Source organism: Marmota monax, unplaced genomic scaffold, assembly GCF_021218885.2.
Source record: "Marmota monax isolate L192 unplaced genomic scaffold, Marmota_monax_Labrador192_F-V1.1 WCK01_AAM20220418_F8-fsc00064, whole genome shotgun sequence".
Lineage (NCBI taxonomy): Eukaryota > Metazoa > Chordata > Mammalia > Rodentia > Sciuridae > Marmota > Marmota monax.
Genome location: NW_026694542.1, coordinates 7,326,122 through 7,352,626, shown reverse-complemented (window position 1 = coordinate 7,352,626; position 26,505 = coordinate 7,326,122). Strand labels below are relative to the sequence as shown.

The 26,505-nt window shown below is 52.8% G+C and overlaps 2 protein-coding genes across 3 annotated transcripts in view; both read left to right on the top strand.

Annotated features, from left to right (window-relative positions):
• The window catches only part of Itga3 (integrin subunit alpha 3), a 28,934-nt gene extending 21,250 nt beyond the window's left edge, over positions 1–7,684 (top strand). For both annotated transcript variants that reach the window (XM_046420447.2, XM_046420448.2), the window contains exons 22-26: positions 40–153; positions 1,286–1,384; positions 5,115–5,240; positions 5,598–5,738; positions 6,442–7,684. In XM_046420447.2, coding sequence (XP_046276403.1) covers positions 40–153; positions 1,286–1,384; positions 5,115–5,240; positions 5,598–5,708 — 450 coding nt within the window. In that variant the 3' untranslated portion in view covers positions 5,709–5,738; positions 6,442–7,684. The remainder of the gene's footprint in view (positions 1–39; positions 154–1,285; positions 1,385–5,114; positions 5,241–5,597; positions 5,739–6,441) is intronic.
• A 4,110-nt stretch (positions 7,685–11,794) lies between these two features.
• Pdk2 (pyruvate dehydrogenase kinase 2) lies at positions 11,795–26,421 on the top strand. The gene is made up of 11 exons (XM_046420361.2): positions 11,795–12,009; positions 14,095–14,236; positions 21,561–21,632; positions 22,008–22,192; positions 22,621–22,710; positions 22,900–22,977; positions 23,655–23,731; positions 23,822–23,920; positions 24,023–24,130; positions 24,672–24,785; positions 25,354–26,421. Exons 1-11 carry the CDS (start codon positions 11,892–11,894, stop codon positions 25,492–25,494), a joined length of 1,224 nt encoding a protein of 407 aa, XP_046276317.1. The 5' UTR covers positions 11,795–11,891; the 3' UTR covers positions 25,495–26,421.
• The last annotated feature ends 84 nt before the right edge of the window (positions 26,422–26,505 follow it).

Sequence of the window (26,505 nt, the reverse complement as noted above, 5' to 3'; positions counted from 1 at the left end):
CCAGACCATCTCATGTCTCTTGTTCCCTGCCCACCTTAGTCCTGTTCCACTGGCCGTGCCCGCTGCGTGTGGCTGGAGTGCCCCATTCCTGATGCCTCCATTGTCACCAATGTCACAGTGAAGGCTCGGGTATGGAACAGCACCTTCATCGAGGTCAGTGCCCATGCTTGGAGTTTTTCGATGCCACCCACCTGGGTGGGGAGAGCAACAGGGGGAGGGTGAAGCCAGGGGTCACAGGGACCCTGTGTGTGTGTGTGTGTGTGTGTGATAGCAGTGACAGCATCGTGTTTTATGCACAGCAGTATCCCTGTCACTGAGGGCCATGCCAGGGTGACGTCTGCATGTCTGGGTGTGGATGTGTAATGTTTGTCTCCAGCCAAAATGACCTTCTCTTAGCCAGGTGCAGTGGCCCATCACTATAATCCCCGCAGCTTGGGAGACTGAGGCAGGAGGATCGTGAGTTCAAAGCCAGCCTCAGCAAAATCGAGGCGCTAAGCAACTCAGTGAGACCCTGTCTCTAAATAAAATGCAAAACAGGGCTGGGATGTGGCTCATTGATTTAAAAAAAAAAAAAAAAAAAAGACCTTCTCTCATATTTCCATTATCTGAAGCTGTGTCTGTACCTTTTGCACCCCCAAGCCTTTGGCCCTGTGTTCCTTCCCCCTGAAATGCCATTTCCCGTTTTCCATGTGTCAACTCCTACTCAGCCTTCAGGGTCTCCTTCAGATGCTTCATCTCTTTGCCATTGGTGAGGTCTTTTCTGACTTTAACAGCTGAAGTGACCTCTCTCCCTCAGGACACCCACAGAGCTTTCTGAGAAGCCACACGTGACTCCTATCGTGCCTGACTCAGGGTTGTAGCCTTCTCTTGCCACCTATACCAAACTTTTTTCCATGACTCACTTATAAATCTTTTCAGCTGAACGGGCCACATGGCTCCTGCTGCGTCTACTCAGCTCCCTCATCAGAGTACAAAAGCTGCCATGCACAAATGAGTAGGTGTGGCTCTGTGTCCCAAATATTTCATTTACAAAAGCAGGTGCGGAGCCAGATTTAGCCCAGAGGCCTGACTGTGACCTTCATTATCTCTGCTGTCCCTAGCATCTAGCACAGGACCCGGTGCACAAATGAAGGAATGAATGATGCACATTTGTGTTGACTGATGGACCCTTTGGGGTTGCTGCTTAAAGATGCTGCCTGGTGGGAGGGTGAGAGATTAGCTGTGCTTGGGGACAAGCAAGGACGCTCAGAGAGCCTTCTGCATTTGACCCCCTTTCCCCTTCCAGGATTACAGAGACTTTGACCGTGTCAGGGTAGATGGCTCAGCTACTCTGTTCCTACGAACCAGTGTCCCCACTATCAACATGGAGAACAAGACCACGTGGGTGAGTGAGCATGTTGACGAGGACTGCAGACCCTGGCCTGGAGCATGGAGCATAGGACATCTTTAAGAGCATGCAAAGACTCTTGAGCTATGTGGGCCTCAAGCTTGGTAGCATATGCAGTTCACCTGCAGGACTTGTGGTGTTTGGACCATCCTCCAGAGCAGTGGAATCTGATCATGGGGAAGGGACCATGGTATAGGGGTGTTTCAGAGTACCCCTAGGTGGGCTGGGGTTGTAGCTCAGCAGTAGAGTGCTCGCCTAGCACATGCAAGACCCTGGGTTCAATCCTCAGCACCACATAGAGATAAATAAATAAAATAAAGGTATTGTGTTCAACTACAACTAAAAAATAAATATTAAAAAAAAAGAGTACCCCTAGGTGGTCAGGCATGGTGACACATGCCATTAATGCCAATGGCTCCAGAGGCTGAGGCAGAAGGATCACAAGTTCAAGAACAGCCTAAGCACCTTAGTGAGACTCTCAGCAATTTAGTAAGACCCTTTCACCCTGTCTCAAAATAAAAAGAACTGGGGATATAGCTCAGTGGTAAAGCACCCCTAGATTCAATTCCCAGCACCAAAAATAAAAAGCACCCTAGGTGATTCTGATGTGCAGCCATATACAAAAATATGTTGGGCTTAGATGAAAATTTTAAATGTAGGAATTAAACATATCAGAAAAAATTCAGAAGATAACCTTTAATTATGGGGAAAGTGAGTTACTTTATTAAACCCAAAGTTCCAATGGAAAAATTTGACAAATTACATGAAAATTTAAATCTGTATATAGCAAAAGAAATGGTAAAGAAACTAAAAGCACGCATGACAAACTGCTTTTTAAAAAGTTTTTATAGAATATTTGACAAAGTATTGATATATATTTTAATATTTAAAAATATAAGTAGGTAGTATACATGAGGTATACAGATGTTTCTCTTTTTTTTTTTTTTTTTGGTACTGGGGATTGAACTCAGGGGTGCTTAACCACTGAGCAACATCTCCAGTTCTTTTTATTTTCTATTTTAGACAGAGTCTTGCTAAGTTGCTTAGGACCTCATTAAGTTGCTGAGGATGGCCTTGAACTTGTGATCATCCTGCCTCAGTAGGAGTCTCTGAGATTACAGGCATGCACCACCATGCCCAGCACAAATGTTTAATTTAGTCATAAGGAGATAAAAATAACAGAAAAAAAAAAGAGTTTTTTTCCTATCGAATCGGAAAATACTAAAAAGAGTAATGCTGGCTGATACTGATAGGAGGAGGGAAATTCTTTTGACTGGAGTATAAATTGGTGGATTCTTTTTGGAGATGAATTTGTCAATATCCATTAAAATTTAAAGCATTCATTTCCTTTGATCCAGCACATGATAATGTATCTTAAGGAGCTAATAGGACAAGTATCGGAGATAAGTGTATGGGGATATTTTAGGGCACTGTGAATGAGGGCGGAAAATTGGAAACGATCTACATCTTTTGGTAGGAGATTGGGTCAATAAAGTGTGGTACATTTCCTACAGTGACTGCATGGCCCTCTGAAGAGATCAGGTTGGCTTTTATCAACAGACAAGGAAGGATGATGATATTAGAGAAAAAAGGAGCCGGTCAGAGAGGAGTGTGTAGTGTGGCCCCATCAATGTGGATTATATGCAATAAAAAAAAGTGAAGAGATTCACCAAAGATTATAGAGATAGTTGTTTCTAGAGAGTAAATTAATTACTGGGAGCATTTAATTTTCTTTATATAATTTATACATTATATATATATATATATGTATTTTTGTTTGTTTGTTTGTTTAAGTTATAGATGGACACAATACCTTTATTTTATTATTTTATTTTTATGTGGTGCTGAGGATTGAACCCAGTGCCTCATGCGTGCTAGGTGAGCACTCCACCACTGCCACACCCCAGCCCAATATTTTTTGTTTTAGATAGACACAAATACCTTCATTGTATTTATTTTTATGGGGTGCTGAGGATCAAATCCAGTGCCTCACACCTATTAGGCAAGTGCTCTACCACTGAGCTACAACCATATCATTTATTTATTTATATATATAGATATATATAGATATATATAGATATATATATATATATATAGAGAGAGAGAGAGATAATTTTTTAATATTTATTTTTTAGTTTTCGGTGGACACAATATCTTTTTTAAAAATATTTTTTAGTTGTAGTTGGACACAATACCTTTATTTCACTTATTTATTTTTATGTGGTGCTGAGGGTCGAACCCAGGGTCTCACATATGCGAGGTGAGTACTCTACCGCTGAGCCACAACCCCGGCCCCTGGACACAATATCTTTGTTCTATTTTTATGTGGTGCTAAGGATCGAACCCAGCATCCCGCGCATGCCAGGTGAACACGCTACCGCTTGAGCCACATCCCCAGCCCCATCATTTATATTTTTAAAAATAAAAAAAATTTAAAATTCAAAGTCATGTATAATCAGGGAAAATCATATTTATTTATATTTCGAACAGCCCTAACCTAAAAATCCTAAATGCTTCAAAATCTGAACCTTTTTCTAAAAAAAATATATATTTTTTTCAGTTGTAGATGGACACAATGACTTTATTTTATTAATTTATTTCTATGTGATGCTGAGGATTGAATCCAATGCCTCACACGTGCTAAGTAAGCCCTTTACCACCGAACCACAACCCCAGACAAATCTGAACTTTTTTTTTTCCTTAGATGTAGATGGACACAATACCTTTATTTTATTTATTTGTTTTATGTGGTGCTGAGAATCAAACATAATGCTTCACATATGCAAGGCAAGTGCTCTGCCAATGAGCCATAACCCCAGTCTCCCAAAATCTGAACCTTTTTGAACATCATGCTCAACAAGTAAAATCTCTGCAAATGTAAATATTAAAAAAAAATCCAAAATCTTAAACAAAATCTGAAAAAATCCCTGCAAATATAAATATTAAATATTTTTTAAAAATCCAAAATCTAAAACACCCCAAATACTTTGGATAAGGGGTATTCAATCTGTACATACATATACACACCACTCCATTATAGGGAAAGAAGATGAATACTAGGTGTTATGCATTGTTTGTGGCTTTTTTTTTTTTTTTTTTTGGTAAATGTTTATGGAGGGCTTGCTGAATAGCGGGTGTTGCTCTAAGCAGTTTATTCATATTTAATGTGTTTAATCCTCCCTAGCAACCTATGCGGTAGATATTATTATAGTTCCCATTTTACAGATAAGCAACAGAGAGGTTAAGCAACTTCCCCAAGGTCATGCAGTTAGTGAATAGCACAGCTGGACTCAAACCCAGGTCTTCTGGCTCCAGAACCCATGCTTTTGGTCACTTCACTAAACTGTGAGTTAGGCATTATGATCTCCTTATCAGAGAGCATGAAATGGTGATTCAGAGAGGTGAAATTACTTGTCCCAGGTCACACAGCTCATCAGGGATGGAGCTGGTACTCAAATCTGAATATGTGGGTCACAGTCTCAGATGCCAAGCTGCCTCCCAGATCTGGGGCTGCTCCTCTGGAGCCAGATCTGTGAAAAGAAGCAGGACAGGTAGACCTGCTGGTGTCAGTGGGGCTGGCAAGGGCTTTATCCAGTCCCTGGCTGCCCCCTACTGGCATCAAGTCAAACAGCAGGGCCCAAGGCCCAGGCCCAGCTAGGATAAAAAAGGGTGAGTCTGGGGTCTAAGTGTGTAGACAGGGGCTGAGTCCTTCCTCTGCCCTCTCCAGTTCTCTGTGGACATTGACTCTGACCTGGTGGAGGAGCTACCAGCTGAGATCGAGCTGTGGCTGGTGCTTGTGGCTGTGAGTGCCGGTCTGCTGCTCCTGGGGCTGATCATCCTCTTGTTGTGGAAGGTTAGGAGCACCAGCCCACCTTGGGGACTCCCACTCTGGGACCTCCTGCCAGCACACGCTCACCAGCCCTCCCTTCATCCCACATTTCCCCATCCCAGTCCTCATTTCCATCTCAGCCCCACCTTTACCCCACGTCCTCCCCACCTTCTCCCAACTCTAGTCTCACCCCCTGCCTGGGTTCATGGGGGGAACAGCAAGCTGGAAAGGGGAACACAGGAGCTCCGGCCTCTGGTCCCACCACCAGGCTGGGATCGGGTCCCAGGCCTCCAGGATCCCCAGCCCTAAGCCCTAGCCCCGAGAGCTGCTGGCCCGACCCCCAGCGCCCCTGATGGCCACTCCCCACCTCCTCCCCTCCAGTGCGGCTTCTTCAAGCGAGCCCGCACTCGCGCCCTGTATGAAGCTAAGAGGCAGAAGGCGGAGATGAAGAGCCAGCCGTCAGAGACGGAGAGGCTGACGGACGACTACTGAGGGGGGCAGCCCCCACCCAGGCCCACCCGGGTAACGCGGCCTCCGGGCCCTCCTCCCCGAGTGCCCCAGCTGGCCGGGGCCTCTGTCTCTGTCCTGTCTCTTCCTCTTGGCTTAGGGGCCTGCTCTGACCTCCTCTGTCCCCATCACCACCTCAAGACAGCAGGCTACTCTGTGTGACTTCCCCTCTGTCCCCCAAGCTAGCTCTCAGGGACTTAGACCTCAAGAAGGAAACACAAAATCCTCCCCATGATCACTTTGATTTTTTGGGGATTGCAAAAGGGTCAGAGCCAAGGCTAGGCCCATGTTTGTAGATCACGAGGCATGTCCAGATGATTCTATACCCCTGGGAAGGAGGGCACTGGTAGACTCCGGGGAACCAGCACTTTTCCTACTGAGCAGTACCCCCACTCCTTGGGATAAGCAACCGACCCCCCATTGCTGGTCAGGGGAGACCACCCCACTCTCCTGGCCCACCATTCCACCAGTAGTCTCTGCGGCTGTCCTTTGGTCTCCATCAGCTTCTTCCTCTCCTCTCTGCCTTCCCCAGCTCCTCTTTCTCCTGGACCGGGGGTGGGGAAACTAATCCTCCCTGTCCATCTCAGTGCAGGGACATGGGGCATGTTTGAGTCAGGATCCTGGCTTTGAGGACTGGGAGTCTGGGGGGAGGCTGGCACATCTTACTTCCGCTTAAACTCTGTATGCTGACGCATTTTCTCTTCTCCCCTAACTCCAGTGTGACTTCTTTAAGCGGACCCGCTACTACCGGATCATGCCCAAGTACCACGCGGTGCGCATCCGGGAGGAGGAGCGCTACCCAGCTCCAGGGAGCACTCTGCCCACCAAGAAGCACTGGGTGACCAGCTGGCAGACTCGAGACCGATACTACTGACATCCTTCCTGACCCCACTCCCTCCTCCCCTGGTGTCCCCTTTCTTCCTATTTATCATAAATTATGCCTTTGACAGTCCACAGGGGCCATTGCCTTTGGCTGGCACCAGCAGATCAAGGCACACACTCGTCTTTGGGCGGAGGCATGTGCTTCTGGCTGCGGACACCTCCCAGCGGGACCTTGCAATGCTGAGCACATGGCAGCCCTGTGCCCTAGACACGTGGAGCCTGCCGCTTGTGCCCTGGGCTCGTGCACCATGTGTGGTACATGGACGCACCCCGTCCCAGTCTCTGCCTACGCCAGAACCTAGCCAAGGGGCCTCAATGTGGTGACGCCTACCCCTTTCACACTGGATCCATCTTGAGCCATAGTCACTGGACCGATTTTGCTGTTGAGAGTAAACTACTGATGGGAAGCAGCCAGCTGGGCCCAGCAACAGAGTTGGGGTTCCATTAAAGGCTGTCCAGGGGCGTCCAGCATGCTGTGATCCAGGAGCAAACAAACTAGAAAGAAGGTCCCAGGGTGGCTTTCTTTCATGGACCTCTTTGAAGTATCTCTCCGTGGAACTAGCAGGGCAGACAGCCCAAAGGAACAGAGACAGACAGCAGGACATCCTGGACCAGAGGCTCTGGGCCTGCCCTGGAGCTTGATGGAAGTCTCTAGAGAGCAGGAGACCAGTCCTGAGCCAGGCAGACGGCAGGACGCAGAGGAGATACCAATCCTGATCCCCTGCTACCACCCCAGCCTCAGAAAGGCCTGGAAAGACCACAGAGGGAGCGACGCTTGAATGTAGGGCAGGGAAGGAGCCTGTCCCTGATCCCACCCCAGGCCAGGCTCCACTCTGGTGCCCCCCGCCCATGAACTGGGGGCTTAGAGGTGGAGTCCTTGACTGTCCTCAGCTTCCAGAGCCAACGTGGCTCTGCCCCCTCCCCAATGGGCTACAGAGGAAGCCAAGGCTTGTTCCCAGGACCTCTCCTGGCCCCTGCCCACCCCCTCCACGGTACTGTAGCAGGGAGCTCCTGCCCGCCTCGTGCCTTCTTTGTACACAGGCTTCTCACTGCAACCAATAAACTTCTCCCAGTTTGTACGTGTGGCACCTGCCTCCATCCTCCCCAGGTCAGCCCAAACAAATGACGACGTCACCACCCAGCTGGCCCCAGGTAGACAGAGCTGGGAGCTGGGCTCTCAGAGGTTTGAGGGTAAAGATCTGTGGAGGAGATGCCAGCCCCTGCTCTCAGGGCTGCCCCTGCCTAAAGGCTGGTCATAGACACACAAATGAGATTGAGAGGTGAGGATGAGGGAAGAGCCCTGAGCAGACCCAGTGGGACACAGACCAGTCTCGTGAGCTGGCCTGGAAAGGCAGGGAGGGATGCGGGGGTGGGAAGAGGCACAAGCTACTGCGTTTAGGAACAGGTAGTCCTGGCTGTCACAGAACAAAGATGGTACATGGGTAGAGAGACAGATCCCTCAGCCAGTGACTGAGTTCACATAAGAGCCTCCTTTTCTGCCTCTGTTTCACCACCACCACCCCTGGGAACCCTGATGCAATCACGGTGAACCAGTTACCCAAGGCTGCAAAGGTGAGCAGGTCATAGTATCCATCCCCCAGCCTCTGAGCAGGAGGCCCTGGAGCTCTCGTCTTTTGCAAGCTCCCCGGAAGTGTTTGGTACCAAAGCTTAGGTGGCCCACCATTTGGATGAAGCTCCCCCCTTGCATCCCGTGTTTCCTGAAGCACTTCCTCCTCTGTACTGAGGTTGTCCCCTCCACAAGGCTGTGTCCCCTTGATTTCTTGACTCCAAGTTGCATATTAATACTGTTCATTTTCCCCAAGGCTAAGCTGGGGATGTAGCCCAGTGATAGAGCCCTTGCCTAGCATCAGGCCCCCTAGGTTCCATCCCTGGCACCAAAAACCAATCAAACAAACAAACGAATAAATAAGAGAGAAAAGGAGAGAATTTTATCTAAAGCTCTGACCCTTTAGAAGATTTCAATAACAACTGGAAATAACTGTCTGAAGAAACCTAGGGGCAGATGCCAGACTGAGCCACTCAGAGCCCTCAGGCCCAAGCTATTCTGGAAGTTCCTCCTGATGTCTACCTGGTATCTCTCAGCCTTGACCTTGTGGCAGCTCTCTGCCCGCCCCTCTTTCCAGCAGGGTCCAACACCCTTCCTGTACCTCAGCCCTTCATTTTCTATGCTGGGATTTCCCCTGTTTCAGGATGATTGATAGTGGAATGTTCAGTTCCCCCAGGAAAATCCCAGCCCCACCCCTGAGAAGCCAAGTTCTTAGAACCCAGTGATCAAAGACCTTCATTTTCCAGAATCTGGGATTCACTTGTTTGGGAATAACACCATGGTGGGGGTGTCAAATCCCAGCTCATGTTGAGCAAAACTGAGCCCAGATCAGTCCTGTGCTTACAGCCACTTCCTGCTTGAGTCAAAGGAGAGTTTATACACCTCTCTGACTAGTTGCACATGCCCAGTCCAACACCCGCCCCCCCCACACACACACGCACACATGTGCGCGCATAGGCTTGGGAATAGACACTTTTCCTACTAAGCCACTCCTGAGAATAAGACAGTTGCAGGACCAGGGCAGCTACACTTCTAGGCAAGAAACACAGGTGGTAGAGATGCCACCTCCGCCACTACAAAAACATGCTCCACAGTGCCAAGCTTCCTGAGCTCCTGGGAGCCGGGAGCTGCAGCACCTCCAAACTGCATGCCAGAGAAGGTCTTGGCTCTTGCATCTCTAAAAGAACCATCAAGGTGATTCTTTCCTTTTTGTGTAGCAGATGGGATTGCACTTCCAGGTCCCCCCTTGTTGGGTGAGGCCATGTGACTCATTCTGACCAATGAGCTTGAATAGGAGAGAAGCAACTCAATTGTAGGCTGGACCCTTTAATTGCTGGTGTAAAACTGCTGCTGGGAAAACCTGTGTCGAGATGAAGTTTCTGTCAGCCTGAGAGCCCCCTACCAACCCATATTGCATGGGATGTGGGATGTTTGAGGATTGGGAGCTTTGGGGAGCTCAGCATCACCTCACCTAGCATGACTGGGTTGCACCCTGCCGCGAGCTCTGCAGAAGGAGCCCACTGTGTGGAAGTTGAGCTCTAAGGTGAGGGTCATGGGAACTTTCTTCTTCTCTTACACCTAGGCTCAGAGTCATGGGCTTGTCCTTGTTATTTTGACAGTAGTAATAGTAATAGATACCATTTATTGCTAGGCACAGGGCTTGGGTTTTTATGCATAATATCCCATACATTACAGGGCACTTGCAGCCACGATTACCCAGGGCCTCAATTGCCTCCTAATTGCTGGCCCAGTGACATCTGGTAGTGCTCTCCGATATCTCTGGGCATGTCTCCCTGCTGACCGCACTTCCGTTTTCACTCCATCCTCAACCACATGCCAGGCACCGCGCCCCAAGTTGGAGAATAAGATACCAAGATAAACACGTGTCTGTCCTCCTGGAGCTCAGAGTCCGGTAGGAAAGACAGATGAATCAGAAAAAATTACCACTCAGTGTGGTAAGCTCTTGCTAAGATTATGAGATCTAAGGAGCCCTTGGAGGAAGCTCTTAACCCAGGCTGGGAATGTCAGGGAAGCTTCCTGGAGGAAGGAATGACTAAGCAGATGAGATATGAAGAATGGATAGATGAAGTTGAGAAAATTGATCCAGACAGAAAAGATGGAGTTTGCAATGACTTGGAGATTAGAAGCCAGTTCAAGGCAGCACACAGGTGGGGCTGGGAATTGAGCTGGAACATGTGGAAGAGGAGGCTGGGAGTGAAACCAAAGCACATCATGGGACAACTGAAAAGAGTCCAGTAAGAAGTAGAGAGTCACTGAAAGGCTGTGAGCAGGAAAGCAACAAGGTCAGATCTGTAGTTCAGAATGATCCCCGAGACTCTATTTTCCTATCTATCAAATGGGGGATAATAATAGTACAATAGAGCTGTCTTGAGAATTAAATGAGGTAATGCAGCAAACAGTGCCTGGCACACAGATTATTATCCATTAAAGGAATGCCTTCCATTGTGAAGCCAGGCTACAATCACATCCTATTATTGATTCATTTCTTGTGCAGCCATCTCCCAAACTGAGAAATGAAATGATTGAGGGGAAAGGCTATGTCATGATCCTGTGTTTCCTGATTTCAACACAAAGCCTAGCATATATAAGACGCTTGGTAAATGCGGGCTCACGATTTGATCAAACCATTGGTGCAAATCCTCAGAGTCAGTTCGGGCCCCAGGCCCAGGATGGGACATACTACATTCTTCCACAAGTGGGCGCAAGACGTTTCTCACAAAAGAGGCGGCGCTGGTGGCGAAGGCTGGGCTCCAAGATCTCAGGACTCCCCAACCCCTCGGATCTTACTCTGAGGAAACCGGGTCCAAAGAAGGTTGTTTTCTTAGGTGGTCGCCGCAAGATGTCCAAGGCTTTATGATCAGTCAAGTGAACCCGATAATAGAATGAAAGTGTTTCGAAAATGAGCACTGATGGTAGTTGCTGCCTCCACCGCTGCTAATCGTGAGGGTTTTGGGCTCTGGGTGTTTTTCACTTTAGGAAGGCAAACGCCACCTTCTCCTGGGGCACTTGGATCTTTATGGAAGCGAGTGGGTTGCATGAATATAGGGCAGATTAGTATAGGCTCGTATCCCGGTTCCTAATTTTGCAAATACTCAGTCTGTGTCAATCACCCGGATTGGGAAGCCACAAGACTCCAGAAAGGAGAGCTGGTAGGGATCAGGACAGGTAAGACAGGTACCTTTATTTGGAAAAGGGATTCGCTGAAAGTTACCTGGATAAGTCAGGGAAGGAAGGGTTAAAAAGGACCCGGCAAGTGAAGAAAAGTGGTGAGGGAGCAAAGCAAGGCAAGAGTGGAAGAGGAAGCAAAGGGCTTGCTGGCCTCGGGGAAGGGAGGGGTTAACGCGGGGCTTGCCTCTGGGAGGCACCGGAGGAGGGAGCCGATGGGGGCGGGACGTCGACACAGTCTAGGAAAACAACAGACCCACCCCGGCAAAGACAGGGTTAAGGGGGCGGACCCAGAAAAAGCCACGTGCCGGGGCACAAGGCTATTGGTTTTCCCGGAATTGTTTGTGCGCGGCTATTGGCTATATCGAGAAGCCACGAGTGCTGATTGGCTGCGCGTCGGAGGGGCCGTCAGGGCAGAAGCAGGGAGGAGGCGGCCGAACAGCGTCGCTGGGCCGGACTGGGCCAAGCCAGCGCCAGAGCTGCCCGCGCAGGGACCGCAGCCCAGCTGAGCCCGAGCTGCGGGCGCCGCCGCCATGCGCTGGGTGCGGGCGCTGCTGAAGAATGCGTCCCTGGCAGGAGCGCCCAAGTACATCGAGCACTTCAGCAAGTTCTCCCCGTCGCCCCTGTCAATGAAGCAGTTTCTGGACTTCGGTACGGAGTCCGAAGGGAGGGAGGCGGGAGGCGGAGAGCCGCCGGGCCCGCCAGGTGGGGCGCGGAGAAGGGGTCCTGGCAACGAGAGGTTAACCCCCAGGAGCGGAGAGGCCCTCTGTGGCCAGGAAGACTTGCTCGGAAGAGTTGAGGCAGGAAGGGGTTAACAGGGAGGCAGGGCTGAAAGGGTTAAGGGTGCCCCCAGCAGAAGACACTGTCCCCTAAACTGTACGAGGGAATGTGGGGGCGCTGAGAAGGAGGGGGTCCAAGGTTTCCTCCTGGGCTCGCTTTGAGAGGGATCTGCGAGAGTAAGGGGCAGCGAGGCCTGATGTCAGCACAGGGAGGGAGCGGAGCCCTATCTGGGCACCGAAAGGCCAACGGCGGTTGTCTCCACAACTCTTAAAGAGTGGGTGACAGAGGAACTAGGGGGCATGGTGGTAGCAGCGACAAGGCAGGGTTGAGAGGTGCAGCCATCTGGAAGGAAACTAGGCTGGAGGTGAAGGGTCAGACCCTCCTGAGCAGGCAGGAGCGAAGACCCTGGGCAGGTGGGCCAGGAGGCTCCTTCAGAAGAAGTTGCCAGCAGGCGCCAATGCCCCTGACTGGTGTACCTCCACCCATTGCAGCTGCCTCAGTGGGCAAGGACACTTGAAGATCAAACCTGTTTTAGCCTGGCTGCCTGTCCTCAGCTGGGCAGAGGCCCAGGTCACCATGAGGTGGTCATGCTGCTTGTACCCTCCCTTGACTGCCCCCACCCCCCCTTTGGGGGCTGCTGGGTCAGGAGATCCCCCAGGATCTCCCCCTACCAATGTCCTAGGGGTGGCTTTGGGGCAGGAGGAGGGCTGAGCTAAGGTGGCAGCCAGACGTGTGGGCCCTGTCTGTCTAAATGGCATTTCCGTGGTGCCAGCTAGAAATTGGGAGGGGGGGCCCAGGTCTCTCAAGAGTTGAGTAGATAGTGGCTGGCTTAGGTTACAGCTGCGTCACTGACAGAAAGAGGTCAGGGAGGTGGCAGCCAAGACATATGGCACCTGTTTCTCAGGATATGTCTTCCCACCCACTACCCTGTTTGAGTGTTGAGCTTCCTTCATGTAGGAAAGCCTGGTGGGCCCACTCTCAGCCCTTAGAAGCCACCCAGCCCATACTGGAGAGAAATGTCACACCTGCAGAGGACTTTGAGTAGTTTGTTCCACTTGTACAGTGGGGAAAGTGAGACTTTCAGAAGGATGATGACTTGTCCTGGATGACAGATTTGGAGGCAGAACCTGGACCAGAACCCAGGTCTCCTGTCACTGGCTCATAGCCTTCTCCAGTCCTTCACCCAGCTTTTCATCTTTACTGGGGATCAAGGTTCCCATTTGCCTCAAAGAGGGCATTAATACTAGGCATGGTGGTGCATGCCTATAATCCCAGTGGCTTGGGAGACTGAGGCAGGAAGATCACGAGTTCAAAGCCAGCCTCAGCAACGTAGCTAAGTAGGCCCTAAGCAATTCAGTGAGACCCTGTCTCTAAATAAAATAGCAAAAGGTCTGGGGATGAGGCTCAGTGGTAAGTGCCTCTGGGTTTAATCCTGGTACCAAAGAAAAGTGGGGGATCATTAATACAGAGGTAACCTTACAGTGGGCATCCATCCACCTCACCAGCCTGTAGAGTGCCCAGGGACAATGCTTGGACCCTGCAGCCAAGGGAGTCTAGGTACAGCCCCCCTCAACTAGGGTACAGTTCAGGTGGGATGTATGTCCTGGGTGCCTCTGCCCCCCTGGATCTACTCCCAGTGCCAAAGCTTACTGGGAGGAAAGGAGAAAGAAGTGAGGTGACTTAGGCCAGAGCAGCTCCAAATGGGTCCCAAAGGGGCCCTGTCCCCATGTTTAAAGGCAAATAGGATGGGAAGGGGATGCAGGTCTTGAAGTACTGGACAGGTGATGGGGAGGCCTGAACACCGCAGAGATTAAGAGAGCTGCCTTGTTTTTGTCCTGGGCAGGTCCCTTGTCCTCTAAACCCTGATCAATGCAAGGTTTAGCTCACCTGATCCTGGAGATGTCCTTGGATTCCCAGGGTTTGTGCCTATGGACTCACCCCTCTGTCTTCCACCAGGGTCCAGCAATGCCTGTGAGAAAACCTCGTTCACCTTCCTTCGGCAGGAGCTCCCTGTGCGCTTGGCCAACATCATGAAAGAGATTAACCTGCTTCCGGATCGGGTGCTGAGCACACCCTCTGTGCAGCTGGTACAGAGCTGGTGAGACCTCTCCCATTCCATCACCTGTGTCCCTTGGCTCAGGGATGGAGTCTGTACTGCCAGCTGCCTTGAGGCGGGTGGGGATCAAGGGAAGACACAGGGGCTCTGAGAGGCTGGGGAGTTGCCCAGAGTCACATGGGAATCCTAGGCCCTAGCATGAATAGTCGGCCTCCTCACTTCTGTGTCCGGGTTACCCCTCTTCTTACCATCCTGCTTTCTCTGGGAACCCAGGATCCATCCAGAAATCAGTTTTCATAGTCAAAACCTTAATTCAGGCTAATAATGTCAGCAGTGGCCACCAGCCTGGGTCTAGAACCCCAGCCCCTACTAGACGCTATTTATTTAGGGTGACTTTTTTTTTTGGTACCAGGGATTGAACTCATGGGCATTCAACTACTGAGCCACATCCCCAGCCATATCTTGTATTTTATTTAGAGACAGGGTCTCACTGTGTTGCTTAGCACCTCGCTGTTGCTGAGGCTGGCTTTGAATTCATGATTCTCCTGTCTCAGCCTCCCGAAATGCTGGTATTTAGGGTGACTTTTTGAGAAACAGAAACAAGAAGCAAATCTTGGAACACATTATATAATCCAAGCAACAAGTCTGATTGTTTTGGATGTTGGAAAATGCTCAAATAGATACAGGGATGACACAGTCTTTTCCCAAAGAGTTTTGGAGGACAAAGTCCATAAGTTTATTGCAGGCAGCCAGAGGAGCAGAGGTGAAGCCTGGGAAAGGCACTCAGGAGGGTGCAGGGTCAGGTAAAGAGGTCATTAGCCAACAGCCTGTTTCATGAAGCACAAACAGGATGTGTCCTTCACCAGGCATATAGCTGGCTAATCATCAGTGGGCTGTCATGGTGCCGGGGCACAATTGCCTGGCTGTTGGGACCCGCAGGGTGGAATGGCTGTGGTTTCCTTTTGGACTCCAGAGCATGTGTCTCCACCTGAGCCCAGCAGCATGCTGTGTCTAAGAAAACAGCAATGGCTGCTCTCAGGGAGCCCATCCTCTCATAGGAAAATATGATTTCTACCAAGACCGGGCAAACCAAATGCATCAGAGATAGAGGGAGGAGCAGTGAGCACTGAAGAGTTAGTTGTTTTTAAATGAAGAATCAAAGGTTATTATTATTATTTTTTAAATGTTGTTTAATTATCAGTGGATCTTTTATTTATTTATTATTTATTTATACATGGTGTGAGAATCGAACCCAGTTCCTCACACATGCTAGGCAAGCGCTCTACCACTGAGCCACAACCCCAGCCCTAAGGTTATTATTCTAAAAGTATAATTGAGTGTTTTCCCCCTTCATTGAAGAAGGATAACATAATATCATTTTGACACGTGGAAAATACAAAAACGCAGAAGAAAATGCGAACCCCTACCCTCTTCCCATAACCAGACAGTGCTCAGGGTTCAGGGGCTTTATTGGTGCCCTGCCAGCATTATGTCTGCACAGGAACACGCACACCCCTGAATTACTCTAATGAAATGAGCCACGGTAGATAACGTGTTACACACACCGCCAGGTATACAGTAGATGCACAATGAATGTTGACCAAATCAGAAGTTGTGGGAAGCTGGACGTAGTGGCACACACCTGTATTCTCAGTGGCTCAGGAGGCTGAGGCATGAGGATCACAAGTTCAAACCCAGCCTCAGCAACTTGGCGAGGCCCTAAGCAACTCAGTGAGACCCCATCTCTAAATCAAATACAAAATAGAGCTGGGGATGTGGCTTAGTGGTCGAGTGCCCCTGAGTTTAATCCCTGGCACCAAAAAAAAAAAAAAAAAAAAAAAAAAATATATATATATATATATATATATATATATATATATATATATATATATATATAAAAATTATGGTGGAAGGTAAAATGGACTTCAGAGGAATGTAGGCAATTCATAGCCAGAATGGGAAGGGGCTGGCTTGGTCACCCGGCTTGGTGACCCGGGAACGTGCTCTGAGGGGTTGATTGTGCCCAGTGTGACCATGAAGGTGGGATAGAGGGACGGAGGGCAGAGTCTGATCTTCCTGTAGCCCAACCAGGTCACCCCTTGCTGAGCCCAGGATCTCCGAGCCAACCAGCGTGTCCCACCACAGGGTGGTGGAGCACTGGGGAGAGACAGAAGGTGCCATCTGTTCTGCCCAGCCTTCCTCCCACTCTGTCCGGCTGACTGGCCTGGCTGCCTCTCAGGACTGACCGACTCAGGCTGACTCCGGGACCAGGCTTTTCAGTTCCCCTCCCTGGACACTGTGTTCCGGGGACAGCCAGAGGTGCAGGAGGAGGGCAGGGGACTGCTGGACTGTCCATGACTCCCCAGGACGCTACACAGAGTCCATTTCTGAAAATCAGTGACCTGGGGGGGCTTGACCTAATTTATTCTTCTGTCAAAGCTTGGAAGTAATGTCAAGTAACAGCAGGAGGGAGTGAAGTTAGACAAGAGAGAATACTTCACCAGAGGATGATTCAACCTAGAGGAGAGCCAGCCAAGGGATTGTTAAGGCCTCCTGGCATGCTGAAGAGACAGCCTGCTGAGAGTTGTTTCCAGAGCCAGTGGGCATCAGCCACAGCAAGAGAGACTGAGGTGTGAGAGCAGAAGGACTTCCTGATGGGGACAAAGTGGTTGCCTATAAGAGTGCAGATCTCCTTTTCCAGGAGAAAGCTCCAGCTGGCTAAATGACAGATCAGATGCGGTGGGCGTGGGCAGGGTCTGTATGAGAAGAGGCGGTGACTTCCCAGGGAACCTGGCAAGACAGCCACCAGACTAAGTCTGATGAGTAAGAAATAAAGCTCCCTGTTGGAGGGGCTGGAGTTGGCGGTAAAGCACTCGCCTAGCATGTGCAAGGTGCTGGGTTCGATCCTCAGCACCACATAAAAATAAATAAATAAAATAAAGGTATTATGACCAACTACAACTAAAAAAATATATTAAAAAAAACCCCTCTCTGTTGGAAACCAAAAGGGTACTGTGCAGATGCAGCTGGCAGTAGTGTCATAGTCACTGTGCGGTGATGGTTGGCAGGGTCTCCCCTCAGCTGGGGCAGGGTCTGGGCAGTCCCTGTACCTGAAGAATTCCTGGTTCAGGAATAAACCTGATGTGTTATTTCAGCTGGACAGACTTGGGGTAGCAGGCCATGTTTTGGAGGTGACAGGAAGGTGGGGACGTTCTAGGTATTGCAGACAGTATGGTGGCCCTACACCTCTGCTCCCTTGTCTGTAACATGGAGACCCATTCTGTTTCTCAGGGTCAAATGCCATTGTTAAAGCATACAGAACTCTGTTAACACCAGCGATGTCCCCAGGCCTCCGGGCAGTAGCACCTCCAGGCCACAGATGATCCAATTGTGGTGGAGGTTTCTAGACGGTGTGATATAAGTGACCAGAGGGACAAAACCTGCATAGCTGAGGGCCAGCCTGAGTGCTCACAGGCGCCACTCGTTCCCACAACCTTCCGAGTGGACTTTGCTCTCGCCCCCCACTTTGTAGATGAGAAACTGAGGTTCAGGGAGGTGAAGAAGTTCTTAGGCCACCCTGGGAATGGGTGGTGGAGCTGGGAGTCGAACCAGGGCTACGGGATCTGGAGGCTGTGTTCTGGAAGGGAGCGGCAGGCCACCCCGTGGGCAGTGTCGCGGTGCTGAGAGGTTTTCCAGAGCCGGTGGGCATCCACCACAGCGAGAAAGACTGAGATCTCTAAGCTCACGTGTAAGTCCCCTGCAAAGTAGGGTCCACCAGCAAAGAGTCTGTCAGCTGGTGGCCAACCAGGCTCCTCTCAGCAGGGGAGGATGGCCAGAGGAGGTGTGGATAGTGGGGACGTGCTTTTAGAAAACGCTCTGGGCTAAGTAGGAGTTAGAGTAGAATCAAATGACGGTGAGTCATTCTTGTCATTAAGAGTCTGTGGGGGTTGCTGGAAGGGGGCAGGTGATAGGGTGTGGCCAGCATCCTCTCGCCAGCCTCCCTTGCCTATGTGCAAGGTGTGTGGACCCCAGACCCTGCTGCCACCCCAGGGAACCACCCAGTCCCAGAGAATTCCAAGCAGCAGGCCCAGGCGGATCTGGTCCCCCACTGGGCTAGGGCCTGGGCAGAACTGGCTGCCGGATCCCCCAGACCCCCCTGCATAACTAAGGAGCAGATGCTGAGCCTGGTAGGAACCAGGAGCCGGGATTATCTCCTTCTATCTGTGCAGTCCCACCCCATAGTTCCTGCTGGGAACCCCGTTGTTCAGCGGGGGACTGGGCAGCCAGTGGACTTCAGTGCATAGCCAAGCCTGCCCCTGAACCCCAAGAGAGTGCTCCAGGTACAGGCTGGCTCTGGTCCTCTTCACTCAGTACAGAGAGCCACCCCCTCACATGGCCCTCATGTGGCTATCTCCTGGTCTACTTTGTCCCCAGCAGCTGTGAACACTAGTGCACACACACTTGTACCCCCACAGGCACGCTCCTCATGTTCACAGTCTTACGCACCCCCTCTCTGCACATTCCTCACTGAGGTGTGGCCACCCGCCACCCCACATGCCACCCCCCTGCCTTCCCTGTCAGGGCTCTGGACTGGTGAGAACCCTGAAGGCAGCCCTGGGGGCACCTCCAGGTGGGAAGCTTGGCCCCCACTGCCCGCTCTGCCTGGACATGCCATCTACTTTAGACCCAGCTCTTCCCGGGTGCTGGGAGGGTAGGCAGCCCAGGAGCCAGCAGGGCTCCACCCCCTGTGTCTCCTCTGTAGGTTCCAGGTCTAGCCCAAGGGGGACATCTGGAGTGCCAGGCCCCTGGGAGCATCAGGCCAGGGCCAGGCCAAGGATCCTCTGGGAATGTCCTCTCTGTCCTGGGAATACAACCAGGGCTGTCAGGGAGTCTAAAGCCTGTGGCTACTGTGATGTCCCTTATCATACTGTGCTGGCTGGCTGGCGGTGGTGCCCACTGCCAGTTCATCCTGCTGTCCTTTGCTCCACGTCAGTGGCACGTGAACACCCCATGCTGCCCGCTAAGCTTCACCGAGCAGCCCTACCCTCGGGCACTAGAACTCTGCCCCTGCTGGCGATGTGCAGTCAGGGAGCAGCTCCACCTCCTCCTCTGGCCTCCTCCATCCCCACCTGCCCCTGGGTCTTGAGAGGGGATCCCAGGGCCATGCTCCAGCTGGCCCCCTCCCCTTTCTCTTCTCCCTCCCCCCAGCACTGGGGATTCTCTCCCAAATCTCTCTAAGAGTCATCTGAGCATGAGGCTTTATTCTGGACGCGGTAGAGGATTTAGAGTCACACGGGCCTGGGAGAGAGCATCCCGGCTCTGCATGTTCACCTCCTCATCTGTCTCGCAGCAGCGCCTACCTCATGGGATCCCTGTGGAGGTCAAAGGGAAGCACCAGGGGGTCACAGAGCAGACCCAGAGAATGCTGCCTACTGTCGCCATCGGCAGCAGCAGAAGCATCACTCTTCGGAGCAGTGTGGATGGGGAGCAGCTGGCCACAGGGTATAGCCAAGTAGACCCGGGTTCAAATCCCAGCCTGCTGCTCACTGTGTTGCTGGGGCACAGTACCTGCCTTCTCTGAGCTGGTCCCTTGTCCTCAAAACGAGGGAAATACTTTGCACTCTGTATCCCAGGTCCAAGTGCAGGTGGAGACAGTGGACTCTGCGTAAGTGTCAGCTGTTGTAATTCTTCAGGAGACCGAAGTGAGGTCTTAGTGCCATCCAATGTCTTCGGACAGGGATGGGGTAACTCTGGGGGGAAGCTGATCTCAACTGTGGCTCCCCGTCCCCACCCTGTCAGCAAGGACACCTCTGTCTGTCAGGCTGTATCCTGGGCCCTGGGTGGGGAGGCTGCGGGGAGCCCCAGGGGTAAGAGCCCCCATTCCTGCCCACAGAGGGGAGCTCTTCAGGGCAGTGTGGACCAAAGAATGGTGTCATTTGGGGCCTATAAGAAGTACAGGGGTGTCGGAGGCACGGGGCCTCAGGGTGTACTCAGATGGTGCGTTTCTGAGCAAGCATTCGGAGAGTGCAATGAGCTCCACACCATGCCAGTGATCATTTAGTCCTCACCAAAAAGCAGTAGTAAATGTGTCTACAAAGTCCCCATTTTCCTAACGAAGACATTCAGGCCCAGACAGGTTCCATGACTTACTCAGGGCCACACAGCTTGATGTGGAAGAGCTAGGACGGGGACCAAGCAGAGCCCATTCCAAGCTGGTTCGTTTACCATCTTCTCTGCTGTCTTAGCGAGCGAGGGAAGGGCAGCAGTTGGTGGGTGTAAGTGGAAGGGCACCTGAGCAGAGGAACAGCCTGAGTGGAGGCCTGGAGATGGGAATCCCTGGCAGTCACAGCCTGATGGGTGACAGGAGAGCTGGAGACCTCTGGGCCTTCATCATCCCCCTCCCAGCTGCCCCAGGCCTGGGTTGAGGTGACTGAGGTTCATCCCTTTCTTACCTCTCAGAGGTCACCATGAAGGTCAGAGCATACTGGCCTTGGAAGTGGCTCTGAATGTGGTAGGGCCCTTTCCAGACACACCGCCAAGCCTGGGCCCCCTGCCACGGGGCTAAAGGCAGCCCTTCCCCCACCTGCCTCCTGGCTGGAGCGTTTCTGCCAGAGACCCAGTGCTTCCTGCCCTCCCAGGAGAACAGGCTGCAGACTGGGCATGTTAGCAGAGAAACCGGGAACCTTAGGGGGGACAGTGGCTCCAGGTTGGCATCATCTGCTAGCCCAGGTGACTCATATGCAGAAGCTGTCCCCTGCTGGCCCTGTGTTCCTTTTGCATCCTCTGACCTAGCTGCAGGTAGGAGCAGGCACCGTGCACTGCTGCTGGGGCCCTTCAGAGTAAAAGGAGCCTCTCTGGGCTTTCCAGGGACCTAGCCCTCCCTCAGGCCCTGCCTACTCACCATTTTAGGATCCTGTTCCCTAGGCCTAATGTCACTCTGGAAGAGGTCCCTGCTGGCCAGTCTCTGTCTGTACCCCAGGGGATGCAGCAGACGCCTATGGGAGAAGTGATAGGATGTGTCCGGGAAAGGGCAGGTGGACCTCAGTGTCTTCTCACTGCTGGGCCCTTGGTCCACTCTCCTGACCTATGGGGCCTCCTGGATGGAATTATCTCCAGGCTCCCCTAAGACTAGTATTCTAGTTTCCAAAGCAGAGGTGCCATAGGGAACCAATGGATTAGAGGTTTGCATAACTTACCAGGCCGACAGGGAGATGTGCAGATGACATGGGTTGAGGAAAGCTGTGCTGCAGCCTGTCCCCAGATCCCACAGTGGGAACAGACCAAGAACAAGGTCTGGCTTAGGGGCTGGGAGGCGGCCTCGCCAGCTGCAGCTGAAGCCAAGTCCCCTCCTTCCCTCTGCACACAGGTATGTCCAGAGTCTGCTGGACATCATGGAGTTCCTGGACAAGGACCCTGAGGACCACCGTACCCTGCACCAGTGAGTGAGGGCCTTGAGTGTGGCAGGGAGGCAGGTCCAGGCGAGGGGCATCTGAGGCTGCAGCTCCTGGCGGAACGCCAGCAGGATAAAAAGATGCTTAGGCAGGGGTGTCCAGTCTGAGGGGAGAAGCAGACTCCATTCTCAGTGTGGGAGTCAGCTGGGCGAGGCTGGGCCCTGCCCTTGGGGAGCTGCCCTTCAGAGGATCTGAGAGCTCTGGGCTTTGAGCACGAAGACTGTGGAACAGCAGCAGGAGATTAAGGGTGGGCTTCAGGAGGAGGGGGTGCTGTGTGTCGTGGGGTTGGGAAGGGAAGACCAGGAGGAGTCTGGGCGCCCCAGGGCTGGGGCTGGGTGGGGTGAACATCTGACCTTCCAAAGGTTCACTGATGCCCTGGTTACCATCCGGAACCGGCACAATGACGTGGTGCCCACCATGGCCCAGGGCGTGCTGGAGTACAAGGACACCTACGGCGATGACCCGGTCTCCAACCAGAACATCCAGTACTTCCTGGACCGCTTCTACCTCAGCCGCATCTCCATCCGCATGCTCATCAACCAGCACAGTGAGCCCAGCTGCCGGGAAGGTGGGGGTGGGAGGAGGGGGGAGCCCCTGGGCTAGATCCCCAGCACATGAATTAAAATAAACAGATTATTGTTTAGAGTTTCTTTGTCCAGGAAGGTTCACTGTGATTGTTGACAGGTCATAGCCATCATAAATTCAACGAGTTTCTCATGCTCAACTAATTTCAAAATCAAGATGGACAGCTGTCAGGTGGGATAGATGTGGGGAGAAACTTCTGGAAAGAAGCATGCTTCAGGCCTGCAGAGGTCCCAGGTGGCCTGAGCCACGGGTGCAGCCAGGGTTGGGGGCACTTTGGGATCAGAGCCCCTAGGAGGTTGGAGAAGGGTGGATTCTGGGATGGCCCTGGGAAGAGGGGATGCAGGGACAGGCTCTAGGCCCAGCCAGCAGCACCTTCTCTCCCACCCACAGCCCTCATCTTTGATGGCAGCACCAACCCTGCCCACCCCAAACACATCGGCAGCATCGACCCCAACTGCAAGGTGTCTGACGTGGTGAAGGGTGAGCCTCCCTGGGCCTGGCCTGCAGGAGACTTGGGGACCACTCTAAGTCCACCTGCCAGGGGTGACCCATTCCCGGTGGGTAGGGGCACATCCCCATGAAGGTAATGTTGGTGATGCCCTGTCCACGCTAGGGGGACTGCCTGCTATGTGAGCCACCCATACCCCGAATGGCCCCATCTTCTTGCAGATGCCTATGACATGGCCAAGCTCCTCTGTGACAAGTATTACATGGCCTCACCTGACCTGGAGATCCAGGAGGTCAACGGTGAGCAAGTGAGGCTGCGCGGGTGTCTCCGGGAGGGCGGGGCAGGGGAGAGCCGGGTGAGGGGGGCAGCCGGAAGGGGGTGCTGCTTTCCAGGCAGGGGAGAAGCAGGGCTGCTTTTAGGATTTTTTATTTGATGGTGACTATTTCAATATTTGATAAATATTTATTGCAAGCAAGACAGACAAGGTCCCTGTTCTCATCGGGGAGCTTATGTTCTGGGTGCTGGGGAGGTTGGGGGATGGGGCCAACAAACACATGAACAAGATGATTTCAAATGGATAGGAAGGAAATAGGAGGACTAGCAGGAGGGCGATGGGGGAGCCAAGTTGGAGGTGGGCCGTCAGTCTGGCTGCCTTTCCAGAATCCAAATCCGAGTGGCTAAATTAAGAGAGAGGTTTCCCTCTGGCCCGCCTCTGGGTGGCAGGGTATTTGGAGCTGGCTCCCCACCCCCAGCTCTCAGGAAGACAGGGAAGACCGGGCTTCTGTGAGTCACTGGCTCCCTCCAGCTCAAGGGAGGCTGGGGATGTCTCTAGCTGGGCAGCCATTGCCCAGTTACAGCTTGGGAGGGGTGGCTGTTACCCAAAGAAGAGGGGGCCAGGAGGGCTGCTGGGCCTGTCTGGAGGAGGGTGGGAAGGTTACTCCAGGCTGTGTCCTGACCTTGCTCTGACTCCCTGCAGCTGCCAACTCCACCCAGCCCATTCACATGGTCTACGTCCCCTCCCACCTCTACCACATGCTCTTTGAACTCTTCAAGGTGAGGAGGCTGGGGACCCCCATTCACAGGGCTCCTATTAGGTCTGGCTTCTCTCACTCAGCTCAGCCCTCATTCCCTCCCCCTCCCCAGAATGCCATGCGAGCCACAGTGGAGAGCCACGAATCCAGCCTCGTTCTCCCCCCTATCAAGGTTATGGTGGCCTTGGGTGAGGAAGATCTGTCCATCAAAGTAGGTGGCCCTTGTGGGTGGGGAAAACCATGGAAAGGTCAGGGTGGTGGTGGGTGGAAAACTAAGCTTTGGAGGGCTCCTGACATGTCCCCTTGGCCCCAGATGAGTGACCGGGGTGGAGGTGTCCCCTTGAGGAAGATTGAGCGACTGTTCAGCTACATGTATTCCACAGCACCCACCCCCCAGCCCGGCACTGGGGGCACCCCGCTGGTAAGATGGCTTCCTCCAGGGCCCTCGAGCTCCTGGGGGATGCCCGCCTCTTCCACCTGTCTCCCTCTTGCTTCCCTATCTCCCAGTGATGCTGTACCCTCCGTGGCAGTGTGTAGTGACAGTTCCCTCTCCTGAGTCTGGGCCTCCTGGTCCCCTCATCTCTCCCTTTCCTGCACAGGTCCACCTCTGCTGAGGGTCGTCTTCCTGCCTGTCGCCTTTCCTCGGTCCTCCCTCCCTCTCCCCACAGTTACTGCCTTTCTTGTGACATTGTTCTGCTGCCCAGTGCCTCCCTGCCCACTCCCAGGGGGAGCCCTGTGACCTGCACAGGCCTCCTGGCTACCTGAGCAGACCTCCTGCCTGCCTGGCCTCCTCCGTCCCACACCCCCGTCTGGCTTCAGGGGCTTCTCTTTTCCATGCCCTTCCCCGTCCCAGTTCTGGAGGCCCCTGCATGGCCCCAGCCCAGCAGCCCACTCACCTGTCGGTCCCTGTGGCCCCAGGACCTGCCCCAGCCCCCTCACTGCTGCCTTCTTGCTCCCCGCAGGCTGGCTTTGGCTATGGGCTCCCCATTTCCCGCCTCTATGCCAAGTACTTCCAGGGGGACTTGCAGCTCTTCTCCATGGAAGGCTTTGGGACCGATGCTGTCATCTATCTCAAGGTGAGGCCCTGCCCACTGAGTCCCCTGGAGAAGGGTTTTCTGGGCAGGCAGGGCCGCTGTGAGGTTTCCCATCCACCCCTCCCTCCTTTCCTGCTTCTAGACTCAGAATCAGCAGGGGTACAGTTCCTCAACCCATATGACCCTCAGCCCCCAGCTTGGGAGGGAATTTCAATCTGTGGCCCACGATTAAGACCCCTCTTTCAGGGACCTTTGACCTTTTAGACCTGGAAAGAAAGGGGACTGTGGAGGTCTTGTTATCCAGCTCAGAGGGTGAAACTGAGGACCCAACCTGGTGACCTTAATCAGGGTCACAGCCCACCCTCCTCTCTCTTTCTCCCTGACCTTTGAGGGAGTAGCTTTCTTGAATGGGCAGGAGCAGGACACAGGAGGGAACAGACCCTTCCATTGCCCTTCTGAGCAGGGTCGTGTATCAACCAGTGGCTGGTGGCTGGGCTGACTTGCGGTGGGACGTGCAGATCAGGGACCAGCACAGCCACCTGGGGAAGGGTGGTTTATTGAGGAGTGGGCAAGTCTCAGGGAGGTGCGAGGCTCACCCTGTGCTCCGCAGGCCCTGTCCACAGACTCAGTGGAGCGCCTGCCCGTCTACAACAAGTCAGCCTGGCGCCACTACCAGACCATCCAGGAGGCCGGCGACTGGTGTGTGCCCAGCACAGAGCCCAAGAACACGTCCACCTACCGAGTCAGCTAGGGGCCGCCCTCCCCTGTAGTCGAGAGGACAGACTGCTGCCTTGGGGTCTGGCCACCAAGGCGACCCTCTCCGTCACCCAGGAAATGGGTGGGGGTGGTTCTCCCTGATGACCAGTTTCTATCTCTGTGGAAGTCACTGCAGTAACTGGTTTGTGGTGGTCCTTAAGTGCCAATCTGTCTCCGTGGAGACACCTGGGTGGTCTCCCTGGGTCCCAGTCTCCATGGGTGATGCCTGAGGATTGGGGATGATCCACCCCGATGGGTTGCCCTAGAGACGCTTTCCCACGGTGGTCCTGAAACCAGGACTATCACTCTTCTGCCAGGGGTCCTGGGTCCCCCTCATGCCCACCATAGCCCTGGACTTCCTCCTGCCTTACTCCCCACCACTTACAGGCATACTGCCCTGGTCCATCGTCAGTGTTAGGAAGGGGCCAGGTGCCCCCAGGCCTGGTGGGGGGAGTGGAAGGGAGAGGATGCACCTCTGACCCTTGCCGGGGTCTTGCTCCGGCACCTCTGCCTCCACTCTATGCATCAAGGTAGAAGTCGGCAGGTGGGGAGTAGGGAATGGTTCTCAGCCCAGGTCTATCCCAAAAGTAGAGGAACCTGGGGAAACCTTGAGGTCGCTTGCCCTGCCAGGGAGCCTCAGGTGACCTTGGCAAGGTTGTGCCACCCTCCCCAGCATGTCCTCACGTGCACACCGTCTGCCAACCACACCCCCACTCGGTCCTGCCTGACCTCAGTCCTGCTGTGCCCAGCGTGTACTCGAGTGGCTTTCTCTCCTTTTCTCCCTGCTCTGTACATAGCTAGTTTTATAGCCCTCAGTGCCCCCACCCTTCCCCTTAGCACACAGGGGGTTAAAGCTGTGTGTTCCTCCCAGTGGCTGTGACGGTGACAATGACATTCACAGTAAAGAGGAGATTGAATAAGACTGTGGCCTGGCTGCATTGCTGGGGGCAGGGAGCCACACACACCCACATTTACATAGACTGCCATACCCTGTGTCACATACACG